This window comes from Mobula hypostoma, chromosome 8, assembly GCF_963921235.1.
Source record: "Mobula hypostoma chromosome 8, sMobHyp1.1, whole genome shotgun sequence".
Lineage (NCBI taxonomy): Eukaryota > Metazoa > Chordata > Chondrichthyes > Myliobatiformes > Myliobatidae > Mobula > Mobula hypostoma.
Genome location: NC_086104.1, coordinates 92731350 through 92750087, shown reverse-complemented (window position 1 = coordinate 92750087; position 18738 = coordinate 92731350). Strand labels below are relative to the sequence as shown.

At 44.8% G+C, this 18738-nt stretch overlaps 1 protein-coding gene across 2 annotated transcripts in view; it reads left to right on the top strand.

Moving 5' to 3' along the window:
- Nucleotides 1-18738, top strand: part of ninl (ninein-like) — a 114307-nt gene that overhangs the window by 78024 nt on the left and 17545 nt on the right. For both annotated transcript variants that reach the window (XM_063056336.1, XM_063056335.1), the window contains exons 14-17: nucleotides 5015-5168; nucleotides 8038-8159; nucleotides 14323-14837; nucleotides 16772-17374. In XM_063056336.1, coding sequence (XP_062912406.1) covers nucleotides 5015-5168; nucleotides 8038-8159; nucleotides 14323-14837; nucleotides 16772-17374 — 1394 coding nt within the window. The remainder of the gene's footprint in view (nucleotides 1-5014; nucleotides 5169-8037; nucleotides 8160-14322; nucleotides 14838-16771; nucleotides 17375-18738) is intronic.

Below are 18738 nucleotides of genomic sequence, written 5' to 3'. Positions count from 1 at the left end.
CAATTCAACCAGAGACTTGTACTGACTTTGTTCACTCTCTTTTATTCTACTGCCTACCTTTGGAGTTACTAGAGGGTGAAGGTGAGCATACAATAAATCATTATTTTCTGCATGGAGTCAGATCTTGTCTGGTTTACCTCTTAAAGTAGTCTTATTTTTCCCTACTTTTCATCGTCCTTCTGCAATTTAAATGCTGAGACTCAAAGGTAAACTTAGCAAACCTGTGATAAACTATAAAGTGAACTCTCCTTGGCTTGACAAACCGGATGTCCCAGCAGGGCATAATCCCATTTTCACCTTTCACCTGCCAGCTTGTATTTGTTTTCCCCTCATTCTGGCTTCAGACCCCATTCCAGCCCACGTGAAGGGCCTCAGCCTGAAATGTTAACTGTTTATTCCCCTCCGTCGAACCTCTGGACCTCCTGAGTTCTTTCAGCGTTTTGACTGCGTTGCTCTGGATTTCCAATTATTGCAGAATGTCCTGTGCATATAATCCCTCTGAATTTTTATGCAAGAAATTAACTTTAAAGGTCACCATCAGGGAATGGACCCAATTACACTCTGTGGCCATGTTATTAGATACCTGCTGTACCTAATAAAATAACCACTGATTGTATGTTCGTGATCTTCTGCTGCTGTAGACTAACCACTTCAAGGATCAACATATTGAACGTCCAGAGATGCTCTTCTCCACACCTCTGTTGTAATGCGTGGTTATCTGAGTTACTGTTACCTTCTTGTAAGCTTGAACCAGTCTGCCCATTCTCCTCCAACCTCTCTCATTAGCAAGGCATTTTCACTGAGAGAACTGGCACTCACTGGACATTTTTTTTTTACTTTTCGCGCCACTCTATGTAAACTCTAGAGATTGTTGTGTGTGAAAATCCCAGGTGATCGGCAGTTTCTGAGACACTCAAACCACCAACAATCATTCCACAGTCAAAGTCACTTCAATCACATGTCTTCCCCATTCTGATGTTTGATCTGAACAACAACTGAACCTCTTGACCGTGTCTGCATCCTTTTATGTGTTGAGTTGCTGCCACATGATTGCATTAACAAGGAGGAGTACCTGATAAAGTGGCCACTGAGTGTAGATTATTTGTCAGTGTGTAGTTTAAAATCAATGGATGTCTCAGTTGAATTATTGCATTCAGTGGCTGGAAAGTGCGCAGGAAGAGGTGGTAGAATAAATAATATCTGATTAATGTATTAATTCCAGTGTTAGCTATAGAACAGACTAATGCTGCAAGATTCTCTTTTTGCCTGCCTCTTGAAATCTTAGATGTTAATTATGAATTGACATGAGTGAACTTTGGAGTATTGCTATGTTAAATGCAAGCTCGTCGGTGCTAAAATCTTTCTGTAATTGCAGTGTGGCTTCAAGCATTGATGACTAATTGGTTTTTTTTAGACTAATATATTATTGAAAGTTTTGCTTCAGCTGTTAATCAGAACAGTGTCCCCAGCATGCTGCCTTCTCATTGCTACCATCAGAGAGGGGGTACAGGAGCCTGAGAACGCAGACTCAATGTTTCAGGAACAGTTTCTTCCTCTCCGCCATCAGATTTCTGAATGGACAATGAATCAACCTCACTATTTTTTTTACTCTCTCTGTTTGCACTTCTTATTTAATTTAATGATAGGTATATTATATATTTCTTATATACTGCATTCTACTGCTGCCACTAAACATCAAATTTCACAACTTGGCTTTCTTGCTTCATCTGTTCTATTACTCCAGTGTGTAATGTTACGTACCCTGTAACTGGGTTGCCAAACCAACAGAAATGGATCACTCAGTTGGAGTCTGGATTACTAGAACTAAGAAAGTTTTATTAAAGAAACAAGCAACACAGTACTCTAATCAAAAGGATAATAAATGCAACAGTTCAGCAATGATAAACATACATGTACACAGAATTAAGATAACAGGATCAATCAAGCTCTATCGTTGTCTCGGGGTAAATGACCAGTTTCAAAGTGACGCAAAGTTCAGTTCAATTTAGTTCAGTTCAGTTTGCAGTAATCGCTGCCATGGGAGATGGACAATGGGGGGAAGGAGAGAGAGAGAGCAAAACGAATGAATATTCAAACGGCTTCCACACAGACCTTCGCAGTCAGCTTTCGGGCGAGCCCTTTGTGATGTCATCTGAGGTCACTGACCGTGACCCCCTCCGTTTCCAGATACGATCGTTTCTCTGCGGTGAACCTGGCACCCAGGCAAGGGTGGACACACACCAGGTTCCCGCCGATCGTGCCTTTCCACCCCGTACGTCTATGGCTTGTCCCGCGACCAGCCGTCCAAAACTTCCCACCGACTTGTGGGAGACGCACCGCTTCCAGGGTCTCGTTACCTCGTGGTGTCGTGTGTCTTGCCTTAGCGAACCTGTCCCTTTTTATCCCCCTGCTGGAGTATCGCCTGTCCATCACTTCAAACAGTTCAGGGTTCAAAGGGGGGAGCCGATCTTGACAGCTCTCCTTCCGTTACACTCTCCTGTCCCTTCATTAACATCTCCAAATGCTGCTCCATTGTTTTCCTTATCTCTCTTTCTTCTGAAGACAGGTGGCAGACCAACTGCTGATCCCACTGGTGCCAGCCCAGGCCAGCTAACATCTTAATTTATGTGTTATTCTTGTCACAGTAATAACTTTCCTGCGTTTTCGTCCTGTTCTTATAAAGTTCCTCGTGGATGGTTGATGCCAGATGAGTCTGGGTGTATGATGTGGTCCTTTCTGTAAGTGGTATGCATTGCAGCCCAGTTTGCTGAGTACCTGGGTCTTGAATGACCTGGAAAAGTGTTGTAACTTCGGCACTTTCTGGTGCTGTTCTGAGTTTAGATAATCCAGGATCCTTCTCCTTGGGGCCAGGAAAATACACCCAGTGCCCACTTTACTGGGTTGTTGTTTTGTATGGTAGGTGTTTTTCTCTTCACACTTTTAATTGTTGTTTGTCAAGCCACTCCTCCAGCTCGCGGCCGCATTGATGGACCGCGGCAAAGCCATATCGAATATTGGTAAGAAGGCGTGTTTGGACCAGGTGGAGGATGTCCTGGGTTGGGGCACCACAGGGGCAAGTTGGGGTTTGTTGGGCGCCCCATCGGTGTAGTGTTTGCACTATTTTGGCTTGTCGACTTCTGAGTCTATTTGCGGCTGTCCAGCTTTTTCTGGTAGCTGTAGTAAAGCCCAGGAGGAATGAGGTGGGGTTGTCGATCAGATCTCCGCTGGGGTGGGGGGTGCCACTTATTGGCACCACTCAGTGTGTTCATCATAGGTATCGAGGTTCTTCAAGTTGTAGAAAGTTTATCGGGATTTGAGTTGGGAAGTTGGAGGAGCATTTTCGATGAGTTTACAAACTGGAATTTTGTTGGAAATATTTTGGATACGCTTGTAGAATTTTGCTGAAGCTGCTTTTCTATGGATCTCTGGGGGTGCTTTTCTGCTCATTGTTGGGAGCCATTGGAAAGGTGTGGATTTTAGGGCTCTTGAGAAGTATGGAGCTGTGTATTGATGATGTTCGTGTGAGCACTTCTCTCCCAGGTGGGTGCACGAGAAACCTGGTGCCAGGCTAGATGTTCTTAGGACTGACTGGTTAGCAGCCCATTTGGTTCTTGCTAACTTCCTGATCGTGGCTGTTCTGGATTTCAGTTTCTTTGCAAGGTGGATCTTGTATGAGAGAGTTTGATCTAATGTGACTCCCAGGTACTTTGGGTGCGGATCTTTGGGCAGATGTTTGTCATTTAGTTTGATATTAAGTTTAAGCTTGGTTAGTCGGTTGTCCGGATGAAATGTGGAAGATATTGCTTTGTTGACATTAATGTTTGGGTACCGCTGTGAGAAGTAGTTGGATAAGGGGTTGCTATCTTGGGTAAGGTTTTTTTAATGGATTTGACATCATTCAGTTGGAAGGGTACACCTGCTTGTTAATGCTTTATCCAACAAAGGAAACGAGACTAAATGTGTGACTTTCAAAGAGTTACCATGGAGATCTTAAACACGAGATTCCGCAGATCTTGGAAATCCAGGGCACCACACACAACATGCTGGAAGAACTCAGCAGGCCGGGCAGCATCTATAGAAAGGAATAAACAGTTGACATTATGGGCTGATGCCCTTTGTCAGGACTGGAAAGAAACGACAACCGATGGTGTCGACTGTTTATTTGTCTCCACAGATTTGTCTGCTGAGTTGCCATGGAGATCTTGTTGGCCACCTCCTGTGTGTTATGATTCTGTTTTAAGGTAGAAATGGTGCCAGAGACTCTAAATGCATATATCTGTGTAGACCTGTCTCCACCACCTCTGTATTTTATCAAGTCAAATGGTCCAATGCGGTGAATCAGATTAAAAGTCTGTTGGGGGGTGTGGATTCTCCCCAGTGTGTCTATAAAACACAAATTGGTGCCCACGTGATGTATGTGCCAATTGTGTAGAGGCACAGACTGCATTGCCAAATCGACATCACCCATTTTGTGTTTCCGTTCAAGGAGAAGGTGTTCCTGCTGTGGTCTAGAAATACTCATCACCACTAGTCCAATTCAGACTGCAAGATCCCATTGCCAAAGTGTAAGAAGTTCAGTCTGTTCTGATAGGTGGTTTGATAGTTGTGAGATGAGACTGTTGTAATTGTATGTCTATGACTCACTCATGGCCAAATTTGTCGCCATGCGGACAGATGAATTCAGCGGAACCTTGCTCGGTTGTTTTTGTTCTGTGTGCTACACAGTTCATGCTGGCAGGTTAGTCAGATGGATGGTCAAGGGTGAGTCTCTGCATTGGAGCCCAAACACCAGGAGCCAGGGTGTTCAGAACACAGCCTGACACTGCCGGCAGCCGTGGGTGGAAACTGGTTTTATAACACAGACAATGCCCATAGAATGAATCTCCAGTCACGTGGAGTAGTGCAGTTCTCAGAGTGACTGATGCAGGAATTAAGCGGCTCCCTCTCTATTGTGGATGGGCTGCGGTTTATCGCCACTCCTGCCACTTTCAGTTTCCTGCATTCATTTCCCCAGGAGTTACGTGACCACAACGACGAGCTGAGGTCTGAAATGGAGGCGCTCTGCTCCCAGCTGCACGTCGGGAAGCACCGCTATTCGGGCAGTGATAATAAGAATTCCATTTCGACGCCAGCTGCCGACTGGGTCACCGGCTGTGTTGCTGATCCTGGTAAGTGAAGACATGTCTAACAGTGAGCTGCGCCCAAACCAAACCGTCACGGAAGCTAGCCTCCCCTCCATGGACTCTGCCTACACTAGGACCCCACCCAGCCCGCACAGTCTCTTTGTATTCTGCTCCTTCCAGGCAAAAGATACAAAATCCTGAAAGGGCGCTCAAGGACCGTGGTAATAAGGTTATCAAATGGACCTCTTGTATGATAAGACGGGCTCTTGACTCTCAATCTATCAGATTAAGAATACATTCTGCATTTTGTTATTGTTTTGCCCTTGTACAACATTGATATACTTATGTTTGGAATGGTCTTACTGGCCATTCAAAACAAAGTTTTTCACTGTACGAGGGGTAATTGAGAAGTTTGTGGCCTAAGGTAGAAGGAGCCAATTTTAGAAAACCTAGCACATTTATTTTTCAACATAGTCCCCTCCTACATTTACACACACAGTCCAGCGGTCATGGAGCATACGGATCTTGGATCTCCAAAAAGTGTCCACAGCAGGGGTGATTGATACGTTCGTGGCCTAAGGTAGATGGAGATGAGTTACTTAGCTCTAGTTACGTGCACATGCAGGTCAACTCTTTGAGTGATTATACAGAAAGTTTGAAGTTAATAACTCATCTTTTTCTACCTTTGGCCATGAACGTATCAATCACCCCGATGAATTATTAACTGATGAGTTATTAACCTCAAACTTTCTGCATAATCACTCAAAGAGTTGAACTGCAAGTGCATGTAACGAGAGCTGTATTATTCATCTCCTTCTTCCTTAGGCCACAAACTTATCAATCACCTCTGCTGTGGACACTTTCTGGAGGTTCAAAATCCGTATGCTCCACAACTGCTGGACTAAGTGTGTAAATGTAGGAGGGAACTATGTTGAAAAGTAAATGTGCTAGGTTTTCTAAAATTGACTCCTTCTACCTTAGGGCACAAACTTATCAATCACCCCTCATATCTTGATACAAACCAATCAGAAATGACAACATCAGCAATTCTTACTACAGAATAACATCAGGAAAGTTGCATGAGATTTCTAAAGGTGCAAATGGATTGGGGAGAAGTGTATTCCAGTAACAAGAATGTGTGAGCAGACAACTAGAGAACAGTAGTACATCAATGTGAGATTCTGCCAATGCTGGAAATCCGGAGAAAATACACACAAAATGCTTGAGGAACAGGCGAATAGGCAGCATCTATGGAACAGGGAATGAGCAGTCAATGTCTTGGGCCAAGACCCTTCATCAGGACTGGAAAGGAAGGGGGCAGAAGCCAGAATAAGAAGGTGGGGGGGAGGCTAAGAAGTTACAAGCTGGTAGGTGATAGGTGAAGTCAGGTGAGGGGGAAGCTGGGATGAAGTGAGAATCTGAGAGGGGATAGGTAGAGGAGATGAAGGGCTGGAGAAGAAAGAATCTGATAGGAGAGGACAGTAGACCATGGAAGGAGGGGAAAGATGAGGTGAACCAGAGGAAGGTGAGAAGAGAAGGGGTTTGAGGGAGGCCAGAATGGAGAAAGCAAAAACAAAGAGAATGGGGAGGGCTGAGAAATTAGTGGAATCGATGTTCATGCCGTCAGGTTGGAGGTTCCAGATGGAACGTGAGGTGCTGCTCCTCCAACCTGAGAGTGGCCTCGTTGTGGCAGCAGAGGAGGCCACGACCTGACACGTTGGAATGAGGAGCAGAATTTAAACTGGGTGGCCGCCAGGAAGTCCGGCCTGTAGTGGCGAATGGGGCGAAGGAGCTTGATGAAGGGCACCAGTGGACCACTTGTTCCCTCGTCTTTTCCAGCATCCAATGAGATCATGGCTTGTAACCTCAACCCTCCTTAAAATCTCACTCCCTTGCTGATCAAATATTTTCCTAGCTATGCCTTAAAAATATCCAGGCTCGACCCCACTATCCTTTGAGGAAGGCAGTTCCAAAGACTCGCCGTCTTCTGACAGTAAAATTTTGCCTCATTTCTGTGCTAAATGGGAGATGGGAAATTATTTTTAAACGGGGATGACAAGAACATTTTGGGAAGTTAATCCAGGACAGCGTTTGTATGGCAAGCTGCAGGGCTGTGAAGAGTGTTGTAGAACGGAGAAGCTGAATGGTATTAGTAAAGTAGGAATACTGAAGAGGGCATTCGGCATGCTGGCCTTGGCTGGTCAGGGCACTTGGTATAGAAGTTGGGACGTCAAGTTACAACGGTAAAGATATAAACACTTTAATTCTGTTAATTTTTATAATTCTGTTTACATTGTAAATGCATGCTGGTGTTCATGTATTTATGCACACTTTATTCCATATCTGTACTTTAATCTCTAACTTTATCAGCTTTTAAATTTCTGTGCAAATTCGTTATTTTTATTTTTTTTATATAATTGTTGAATGTTGTTTTTTGTTGTTGTACGTTGTGCCCTGAACAACACACCACAGCAAGTTCCCAATGCACGTAAGTGTACACGGGGAATGAGGTTGATGATGCCTGATGCTGTTGAGATTGTGCGTGAGATGATTATGTGCGGTGTAGGTCACCTGGCTGAAGGAAGGAAGGATGTCCATCAAACGTTGCCTGCCTTTGGTCTGCCAGTGCATCAAGGTGTGCGTAGAGGAATGCTGCCACCTGTTTTTCCCTCCCACCCCTCTCCCTTCGGCAGACGAGCTCTTACATACCACCCCACCGCAGCCCTTGCCTTCTGGTCGCTGCACTTAACCCCTGCCCCCGACCCTCTGCAGTTTAAGATCCGCTTTCGTACCTCTACGTCTTCGCACTCCTCCTGCCGCAGGTGCTTACTCGTCCACTGAACACGCCCTGTATTCTCTGTTTGATTTTTCTCTCTACTTCTGCTCACCTGGTTGGTTTTTATTTTCTGAACAGATAAGGCTTTGCCGGGAGACCAGCGTGCCAATCTGAGCATCGAAGCAGAGATTGCTATCGAACACCAGAGGAGGCAGCACCTGCAGGAAGTGCAAGACCTCAAGATACAATGGGGAGCAAAGGTTAGTCTATTCCTCAGGCATCTTTTTGTGCCCTCCTCACAAGCGAGTGTTACTGCACTCATCTTTGGCAGCCGGTCATCCTCGTGCCTTCATTTCCAAGTTTAAACATTATAAAAAGAACATGACTGCACTGCAGAGGGCGCAGAGGAGATTTGCCAGGATGTTGCCTGTGATGGAGCATCTTAGTCATGGACAGACACTGGATAAGCTGGGTCTGTTTACCCTGGAGTACAGGAGGCTGAGGGTGGGGTTGGGGGGTACTTGATGGAAATATGCAAAATAATGAGAGGTGTAGTTACTGTAGACAGCAAGAAGCTTTTCCCCAAAACAGACGTGCCTATAACTTAAGAAAGTTGGTTTATTGTGCACCTGGCTCGAATACAAACTCAGTTTGTTAGATAACTCTGCTAACAGCCACGTCGCTCAGTGCTGAGAAGGCTACCTTTCATAAACAATATATGTCTAGGGTCGGTATGATCTGGGGCTGAACCAAACAGGAAAGGTGGGATGTCTGATTGCTGTATAAATACTGCTCCATGCAAAGTTATCATTCGTCAGAAAATTAACACCAGCATAAAATTACAAAAGAAATATATTTACCAAATTTTCAACCTTAACAAGCAGTTACAGAAAAAGAAAAGAAAATTAAAGTGCCCATCACAGTTAAACCAGCCTAAATGTGCGTATCACAGTTGGAGCTCATTTCTGGGTGTGTCGCTTTACTCACACGCTGGACCCACGGTCTGCATGAGGGCACCCGCCACAATCCGAACATCCCTCGAACACCTTCTCGAACAAACTGGCTCTCAGGAGGATTGGTCCTTCCTCCTTGGAGCCATTCAAATGCACAAAGCATCTCTTACAATGGGGACTCTCCTTCAAACGGCATTCTGGGGGCACCTTCCCTTGTGCCCCACTCTGCAGCTCCCACCCAAAAAAAACCCAAAGCAGACTACTGTCTTCCAGAAATCTGGATGTTCTACCGGACAGAAAGTTAACGACATGTACCAAGACAACCCCAACTGGCTGACACCACATTCCTAAGTTGGACAACATGGTTCCTTATCTTTAGCCAAAGCCAAAACACTCATACTAGCAGGACACACTGCTCTTAAAGAAAACTGATAAAATAAAAATACCTCACAGCATTGCAGTAGAAATCTTTCGCAGGGCATTACATTTGTAAGGGGTAAGAGGTTTAATGAGGAACTGAGGAAGAACTTTTATACCCTGACAAATAAAGCTAATTTTATCTAGATATTCCTTGACGTGTATCCACCTGCCAGGTCTTGCTCTATGCCTTCCCCTTTCCTTTTCATATTGACTTTCTCCCCTCTTTCTTTCCAGTCCTGAAGGGTCTGAACCTGAAGTGTTGACTGTTCATTTCCCTCCATAGAAGCTGCCTGAGTTCCTCCAGCTCCTTTGTGTTACAACATACCTGTACTGCCTCCAAGCAAGAAATTTCACATCATTTAAATCACATAGTCATGGTGCACTACAGCACAGACCCAATCTTTCACCCCATCTCCTATTCTGCCTAGTCCCATTGACCTGCACCTGGATCACAGCCTGCCGCACCCCTCTCCCATCCATGTACTTATCCAAACTTCTCAATGTTGTGACAATAACTCTGGTATCATATCATTGGTCTTTGTTCTCTGCTCCTCCATCCTCCTACAACTTCAAATTTTTTGTTTGAGTCTCTAGCTTTTTCTATTCCTGAAGAAAAGCCCTCAACATGCTATATTTATTCTCCACAGATAGTGTCTGGGTGTTCCTCCAGAATTTTCTGCCTTCAGTCAGCTTTCCAGTCCCTGAAGTATTTTGGTATTGAATTTTGGATTGCAGTTCTACCATGCCATTTGCATCTCCTTTCTTCGTTTACATGTTCCATTGGACTTTTTCACTTCATCCTGTCACACTTCCTTTTGGTCAGTTAACCTCTCTTGTAGGCCAGTCGATCACACACCACCTGTCTTTTTCTGCACCACACACCCTATTTCACCCTACTGCATTTCATTGGCTTTGTATCGGTACTCGGCACAATGACAATAAAGTTGAATCACATCTAATCTAATTTCTCAGCATTTTCTGATTCATTGATTCCGAACCTATTCCAGCCCAGTGAGGTGTCATTGCCCTGTTAACTTTGCTTCTCACTCCATTAGATGTCAGTGGCTTATTGTTATATGACATTGTTATTTCTTCTCGCTGCTGCCATCGGGAAGGAGCTACAGGAGCCTTGGGTCCCACACTACCAGCTTCGGGATCAGTTATTACCCTCAACCATCAGGCTCCTGAACCAGTGTGGATAATTTCACTCATCTCAGCACTGAGCTGATTCCACAACCTATACACTCACTTTCAAAGAGTCTACAACACATGTTCTCAGTATTGTCTGCTTACTTACCTATTTATTCATCTATATTTTTTTTATTTGCACAGATTGCCTTTTGCACGTTGGTTGTCAGTGTTTGTGTGTAGTTTTTCATTGATTCTTTTTACTGTGAATGCCTGTTAGAAAATGAATCTCAAGATAGTACAGTGGATTTTAGTTAACTGGGACACATTGGGACCAGTACATTTTGGCCCAATTAAGCAGCTGCCCCAATTAGACAAAGTTTCATGGAAATAGTTAAAAAGTAATATAAAAAAAAGACAAACTGGGTAACAAATTACATTTTACAGCAAGTTAAATACAAATAAAATTATGGACTCATTTTCAAGGACTCTTCATCTCATGTTCTCGATATTTATTGCTTGTTTATTTTTATTTCTTATTGTATATGCAGAATTTATGGCCTGTTGCACACTGGTAGTGTGCCCTGTTGGGTACCGTCTTTCATTGGTACTATTATGGTTATTACATTTATTGAGTTTGCCCACAAGAAAATGAATCTCGGGGCTGTATATAATGACATATATGTACTTTGATAATAAATTTACTTTGAAATTTAAACTTTTGAACACTACTAATGCTACTACAATACTATAAAACTGTGTATTAGTTCCTAATAGTTATCAACAGAGGAATTCATCCATATCCATTCTTTTGACTGTAATTAAACAGTCAACTCAGACACCTAGTTCAGATAATAAGCTGCCTTCATACAGTGCTTTCAGCAATTGTATCCTCCAAATCCTCATCTTCATTGTAACATTCAAGATGATTGTTGGTACCTTCAAATTCTTCATAATTCCTAACTTGCTGAAGTTGTGAAATTATTTCATTTTCGCTCCTGGCTGTTTCTGGCATCTCCAGGCCTCGATGCCTGAAATTGCAGTGAGCAAAACAGTTCTGAATTGTCTCAAGCAACGCACACAAAATGCTGTTGGAACGCACAAGCCAGGCAGCATCTATAGGGAGAAGTACAGTCGACGTTTTGGGTCGAGACCCTTCGTCAGGACTGACAGAAAAAAGAGATAGTAAGAGATTTGAGAGGGGGAGTGGGAGACCCGAAATGATAGGAGAAGACAGGAGGGGGAGGGATGAAGCCAAGAGCTGGGAAGTTGATTGGCAAAACGGATACAAGGCTGGAGAAGGGGGACAACTTCCCAGCTCTTGGTTTCATCCCTCCCCCTCCTGTCAATTCGGGTCTCCCCCTCCCCCTCCCACTTTCAAATCTCTTACTACTTCTTCGTTCTGTTAGTCCCGATGAAGGGTCTTGACCCGAAACGTTTACTGTACTACTTCCTATAGATGCTGCCTGGCCTGCTGCGTTCCACCAGCATTTTGTGTGTGTTGCCTGAATTTCCAGCACCTGCAGATTTTCTCGTGTCTGAATTGTCTTACTGCTTATTTCTTGCCGACTGGCAGTGACAAAAATCACTGCTTTTTGAAGACAAATACAGACAACTGATGCTATTTAAAAACCCAGTGTAGTGTTTAACAGCCACGCAAGTGCACATGATTGATGCTAGTTAGAAACTTGTTCGGCAAGTTTCCTGTCCCAATTAAGTGCATAGTGTCCCAAATAAACAAAGGGAATCCCGGCTGTTTCCTCAATCAGTTTTTGTTCTTTAAGAGTTGTCCCAAATAAGCGGCTGCCCCAATTAACCGATGGCACAATTAATTGGAATTAGCTGTACATGGTGACATATATAAACTTTGATAATAAATTTGCTTTGAACTTTTAATGTACCTAAATATAGTGAAATGGTTTTGCTTAAGCTCCATCCAGACAGATCATTCTGTACATAGGTATGTGAGGTGGTATAAAAGGGAAGAAACTGCAGGATATAGAGTGAGAGTTACTGAGAAAGTGCAGGAACGTGTGGTGCAGGTACAGGAACAGTAGAAGGGCCATGATGAGGTACATTGTTCATCTTTATCACAGAAGAGCTTTGTTCAAGAGTTCAGTAACAGCGGGATAGAGAGCTGTCCTTGAGCCTGGTGGTAGGTGTTCTCAAGGTTGTGTACCTTCTGCCCAGTGGAAGGGGGGAGAGGAGAGAATGACTGGAGTCCGAGGGATCCTTGATTATGCTGGCTGTTTTCCCAAGGCAGTAGGACGTGTAAATGGAGTCTATGGAGGGGAGGCTGCTTTTTGTGGTTCACTGCGCTGTGTTCACAACTGTGCGGGTTCTGTGCTCTTGTACAGAGCAGTAGCCGTACCAAGCTGTGGTGCTTCGGATGATGCCTTCTATGGTACATTGATAAAAATTGGTGGTGATGAATGGGCACAGGTGAAATTTCCAAGTTCAAAAAGTTAAAAGTTCAAAGTAAATTTATTATCAAGGTTCACAGATGCCACCATATATGACACTGACATTCATTTATTCTTGGGCATTTGCAGAAAATTAAAGAAATACAATAGAATTTATGAAAAACTATAAATAACGAAGATAAACAACCAACATACAAAGGAAAGCAAATCATCCAAACAACTTGAAAGATGTAAATAAATAGTTTAGCGTTGTGAGTGAAGTTAGACTCTTAAGACCATAAGACAGAGGAGCTTAATTAGGCCATGTGGCGCATCAAGACTGCCACGCCATTCCATCATGGCTGATTTATTATCCCTCTCAACACCCCTGTCCTGCCTTCTCCCCGAACCTTTGACCCCCTTACCAATCAAGAACCATTCAACCTCAGCTTTAAATATACCCAATGACTTGGCCTCCACAGCCTTCTGTGGCAGTGAATTCCACAGGCTCACCTCCCTCTGGCTAACACAATTCTTCCTCATCTCTGTTCTAAAGGGACCTTTTTGTATTTCTGAGGCTGTGCCCTCTGGTCATGGACTCCCTCGCTATAGGAAACATCCTCTCCTGATCCATGCTAATTAAGCTTTCCAATATTTGATCGGTTTCAATGAGATCTCATCCTCATTCTCCTAAACTCCAGAGGGTACAGGCCCAGAGCCATCAAAAGTTCTTCATACATTAACCCTTTCATTCCTGGAGTAATTCTCATAAACCTCCTCTAGAGCCTCTCCAATGCTAGCACATTTTTTTCTTAGACAGAGGACCCAAAGCTGCTCACAATACTCCAAGTGCGGTCCGACCAATGCCTTATAAAGCCCCAGTGTTGCATCCTTGCTTTTATAAACTGGTTCTCTTGAAATGAATGCTAACATTACATTTGTCTTCCTTGCCACCATCTCAACTTGCAAGTTAACCTATAGCAAGTCCTGTATGAGGGCTCCCAAATCCCTTTGAACCTCTGATTTCTGAATTTTCTCCCTGTTCAGAAAATAGTCTTGGCCTTTCTTCTGTCTACCAAAGTGCATGACCATACACTTCCCTGCACAACATAACATCTGCCACTTCTGTGCCTGTTCTCCTAATCTGTTCGAGCCCTTCTTCCTCAACACTACCTGTCCCTCCACCTGCCTTTGTATCGTCTGTAAACTTTGCCAAAAGGCCATCAATACTGGCACCTAGATAATTGTCTTATAACGTGAAAAGAACACGGATCTCTGCAGAACACCGCTAATCACTGACAGCCAACCTTTATTCCCACTCTCCTGCCAGTCAGCCAATCTTCCTGTTGTTCATGCTGTTGATTGTAGGGTAATATCATGGTGGTCCCAGGACAGACCCTCTGATAGGGTTAATGTCACTTTATTGTTAGAGCCACAAGGCAGCAGCTCTGACCGCTGGGCCACTGAGCCCCTCTTACATTGTGATGGCGAGCTGGGATAACATTGCTGCCATTTTGCAGGTAAATTATTATGAGCGAGAAATTGAACTGATGAAGAGGAACTTCACGGAGGAGAGGAGACACCTAGAAGAAAGCTTTAAGGCTGAGATCAGTGAACTGGAGGAGGAGCGAGTGACAAGAAGCCAGGAGATGGAGCGACTCCAGGGTTTAGTAGAAGAGCTCCATGATCAACAGGAAGGAGCAGAGGCCAGGCACGCCCGGGCAGTCGCCGAGCTGCAGAGGGGACAGAAAGCTGCTGAAGGGACCCTTCAAGCAGAGCTGAGGGAGAGGCAGGATGAGATCACCAAGCTCAGAGCAGAAGAGCTCAGGAAGGATGGAGAGACGTCTGGGGCGTTGGAGGCACAGGTGGGAGCCAGGCTGGCGCTGCAGAGACGGGAACTGGAAGAGTCGTTTGAGCGGGAGAGGGCCGATCAGCAGCGGGCCTTTGCCAGCGAGAGGCTGGAGATGGAGCAGCGGCTGCTGGAGGAGAAGCTGGGGCTGGAGCTCCGGCACCAGGGGGAGCTGCAGCAACTGAGGTGGGTCTTGCTAAGCAGCGTCCATTACTGCGGGGAATAGAAATGAGAGCCAGCCTCTCAGCTGCTTGCTCATACAGAAGTGAGCCTGGGCTTGGCTCTCACCTCTCCATCAGTGGCTCCCTGACAAGTTATCAGGAGAGATTGGATGGGCTAGGTTTCCTCCGGAGCTAAGGAAGATGAGGGGTGACATCATCGGGGTATATAGAATTATGAGAGAAATGGGAAGGGTCAATACCTAGTGTGGGTGGGGTGTCCAAGGTCAGAGGTCATGGGTTTAAGGTGAGAAGGAGGAGGTTTAAAGGTGATTTGAGAGGCAAGTTCTCCTGCACAGAAGGAAGTGATGGAGGCGGGGATAGTGATGACAGTTGAGAGAGTACCTAGGGGCCGACCGGCACGTCCCAGGCTGCAGGAGGACGTGCTGAGGGATGCACTGAAGCTCAGTGCGGCCACCACAAAGGCTCAGTGGGGAAGGACCACAGCGTACTGGGGGGGGGGGGTGAGGAAGCCCCTCAATTATTGCAGTCGTGTACCACCCCAGGGGGCCTCACGAGTGGCAGCAGGGCCATTGACGTGTAGGAATGTGATAGAATAGAACCGAGAGTACAGTATTGACTATGAATGTAAGCAAGAAAAGGCATTACATGGGTCTATTCTCGTAAATAACTTTTATTATCCATAAAGTTTATTTTGATGTCTAGACAGGTACCTGAGTAAGCAAGTCATAGAGGGATGTGGAGTTAATGCCGCCAAGTGGGATTAGAGTAGAGAGGCCTGCTAACGTAGATACAGGGGGCTGAGGGGGTCTGTTTCTCTGTGGTACAGCTCTTGCTTGATAAGGTTGACATCCACCCAGCCCCCTCGGGGGGGAAAGGGAGCAGGTATAAGACATGCCATCATTTTAAAGTTCACTGCTTGGTCACAGATTTGCATTGTCTTTCCATTGTTGTGGTCAGGTTAGAAGCATGGACTGTCTAAATTAATTGCATTAGAGTCCAATTTCAATGCAAGGGAAGGGTTGCGATAAGATTTCTCCGTGGTGAAGAGTTGGTTGGTCCATGCATTTTGGCTGCTGCATTTCTCGTGTTTCAGCCCTGACTAAGCTAGAGAAATACTGTAAATCTTTGGTAGTGTTGGATCCTGATGTTTATGATCTGAGGTTCTTCAGAAGTTGAGAATGAGGCATAAAACTTGTTGCTTACAATCGTTTATTAACGAAATGAGGGGAAAGGAAAGAGAAAAAGAATGGAAGACAAAGAGCCTAGGGTGAAGAACGAAGACAAAATAGAGAGCGAGCCGGCATGGTCTAGTCCTCTTATAGTAAATTCCTGATCTCACACACATTCCGCTGGAAAAATTAACCAGTAAGATAGCAACTATACAAGTAACACGATACCCGCCATTGAAACTTAGGTTCTTCCAGAAATACACGAAGGGAACTGCAACCACTAAAAAAACTCACTGAACAATTACACGTACGTAGATAATTATATAAAACTACAAGAAAAATAACAATTCTGCGGTCTGATCCAACAGTAGTAAAGGGTAGCGATGAAGTGCCAGTGCTTTCTTAAGACCAAGATGATGGAGACTCCAGGAAGCCTTGGTGACCTGAGTGAAGAGACAAACTCAGCAGTTCAGACAGTATCTGGAGAGGGTTATGGACAGTGGACGTTTTGGGTCAGGACTCCTCATTTGGACTGAGAAACAGAGGGGAGACGGTCAGTGTAAAGGGGTGAGGGGATGAGGTGGAGCAAGAACAGGGAAGCAGTTGTGGTGTCTCCAGGTGAGGAGAGGTGGGAGAGGGAAGGAGTGTAGTAATTGGCTTTAATCGCTGTTCAGCTTGTAGTCTGTTTCTGACGCTCAACAGGAATTGTGAAAATGTGTTTTGTAAATGTTTTCAATTAGTTTAATGAAAGGTATTTAAATATCTCTAGGAAGGCAACACAGGATGAATTTAACGAGAGGTTATCACTTTTGGAGGTCGAGCATATTGCTTTGACAGAAAAGAATCAGTCTGAGCTGATCCAGAGGCACAAGCTGGAGATGAGGGAGCTGGCAAAGCAGCTGGGCGTGGAGCGAAGTCAGTGGGCTACCCAAGTTCAGGCCGTACGCCACGAGGCCGACGAGGAGAAGCTGAAACTGCAGGAGGAACGCGGTGCGATTCACAGCACGTCTGCAACAGAAAGGGAAGGAATGGAGAGCAAGCACACGGAAGAGATTGAAAGCTTAAAGGCACAAGTGAAAGGAACACAGCCCGTGAATGGTTCTGGAGATCAAACCCATTGGGACAACCCAAGCTGTTGCCAAGGCATCCGTGCCCTTCCCTCGAGCAACGAGGAGCCTCTTTCTGCAGAGAGGATGAGGAAAGAAGAGGAGATGCTTGGCTGGCAGCAGGAAAGAGATGAGCTGGAATTAAAGCTGAAACAGGTGACAGAAGAATCTGAGCGAAAAGAGGAGTTACTTGAAAATGAGATAAGGAACCTGCAAAGCTTGGTGACTAAGCTGGAGGCAGGGAAAAAGGCCGAGCAGAAGTACAGGTTTGTCATAATAGTTTTCTTCGAGTCGATAATGACCACCTTACTGCTGCTACTAATCACAAGAATTGTGTCTAGTTCTTGAACTGACAACTAACCTCAATAATCAAGCATGCCAAACTTCTTCCTCTGGCAACAATGAAATTGAGTTTGTCACCTCTGGGCTGCGCAACTGATCAAGTGTTACTTCCGCACTGTCACCAGGTTTAACCTATACTGTGCCCTGGTCTGATGCTTCGTCTGACGTTCTGACTTCCACTAATCACACCCTAACTTTTCCAGCTGTACCCTGGGCTCTTTGCTCTTGCTAAAGACCGGCAGGTTGTGGGGCTGTTGCAGACTGTGATTGAAAACTCTTGCTGTAAAGTGCGAAGCACGGTTGATGCGCAGGGGAAACTGGAGTTTGAAGATAGTATCCTGGAGCGTTTCAAGCAGTGTCCACTCAGTCTTTCTGGGGTTGGATCGTGCTCCTTCATCAGCTGACTCTGCGAACCTCCAAGCCCCTTACTGGCAGGTTTACAGCACTGAAGTTATTGTTGGTGCAATAAAGCATTCAGATGAAAGTCTTTCTGTCCATTATTTTAAAGAGAGTATCCACTTTGCAAAATGTGGATAAACAGAATGAAAAAGGAAGCCATTTGACCCAAAGTCTCTACTCTGGCTCTTTAAAGGAACCATCTGCCTGCTCTGTATTTCCTCGCTATCCATCTTTGGCCATTGTTACTGGATAGTTAGCATCTCAACGATCGAAGTAATCTGTTTATCTCTTGTGTCCTAACTTTGAACAAATATTGAATTGAGTGTTACTTCAAACTTAAAGAGAACAGTCCAGCTTCCCTGGCCACTGGCTGGTCTCTGTGTACTAATCAGGGGGAGTTTTTAATTCTACCTGTTTAAAATAATGGACCAAAGAACTTCATGAGGAAAAAACAATGCACTTTATTGCCATTAATGTACAGAACTATTTCAGCTCACTGGTATTTGGATTAATGTGATGTAATGAAATTGCCATTTCACAATTCACCATAGTGACTTGCTGGTATGCCTTTAATAATGGTCTTGCGGGTGGATAGCGCAAGTAAAGTAGGGAAAAAGCTGTTTCTCTAATATGATTCTAAGTGTCTGGAAACTCATCAGAGTTAGCAATGCCGTGTTGTGGTGGCAGGTGCTGCACTTGGCCGTGGACATTTGGCTTCATTGACTTCAGTGGGGCTGAATCCCCGGGGCAGAGTAGAGTGCACCAATGCTCCTGTGTGGCCTGTTTGCTGTTGCTGACTGGGGTTGACGATACTAGGCACCGGCCATTCTGTTCCCATGTTGTGATGGTCAATACTTGGAGACGGTTCATTCTCTCCAATGTCAAGACT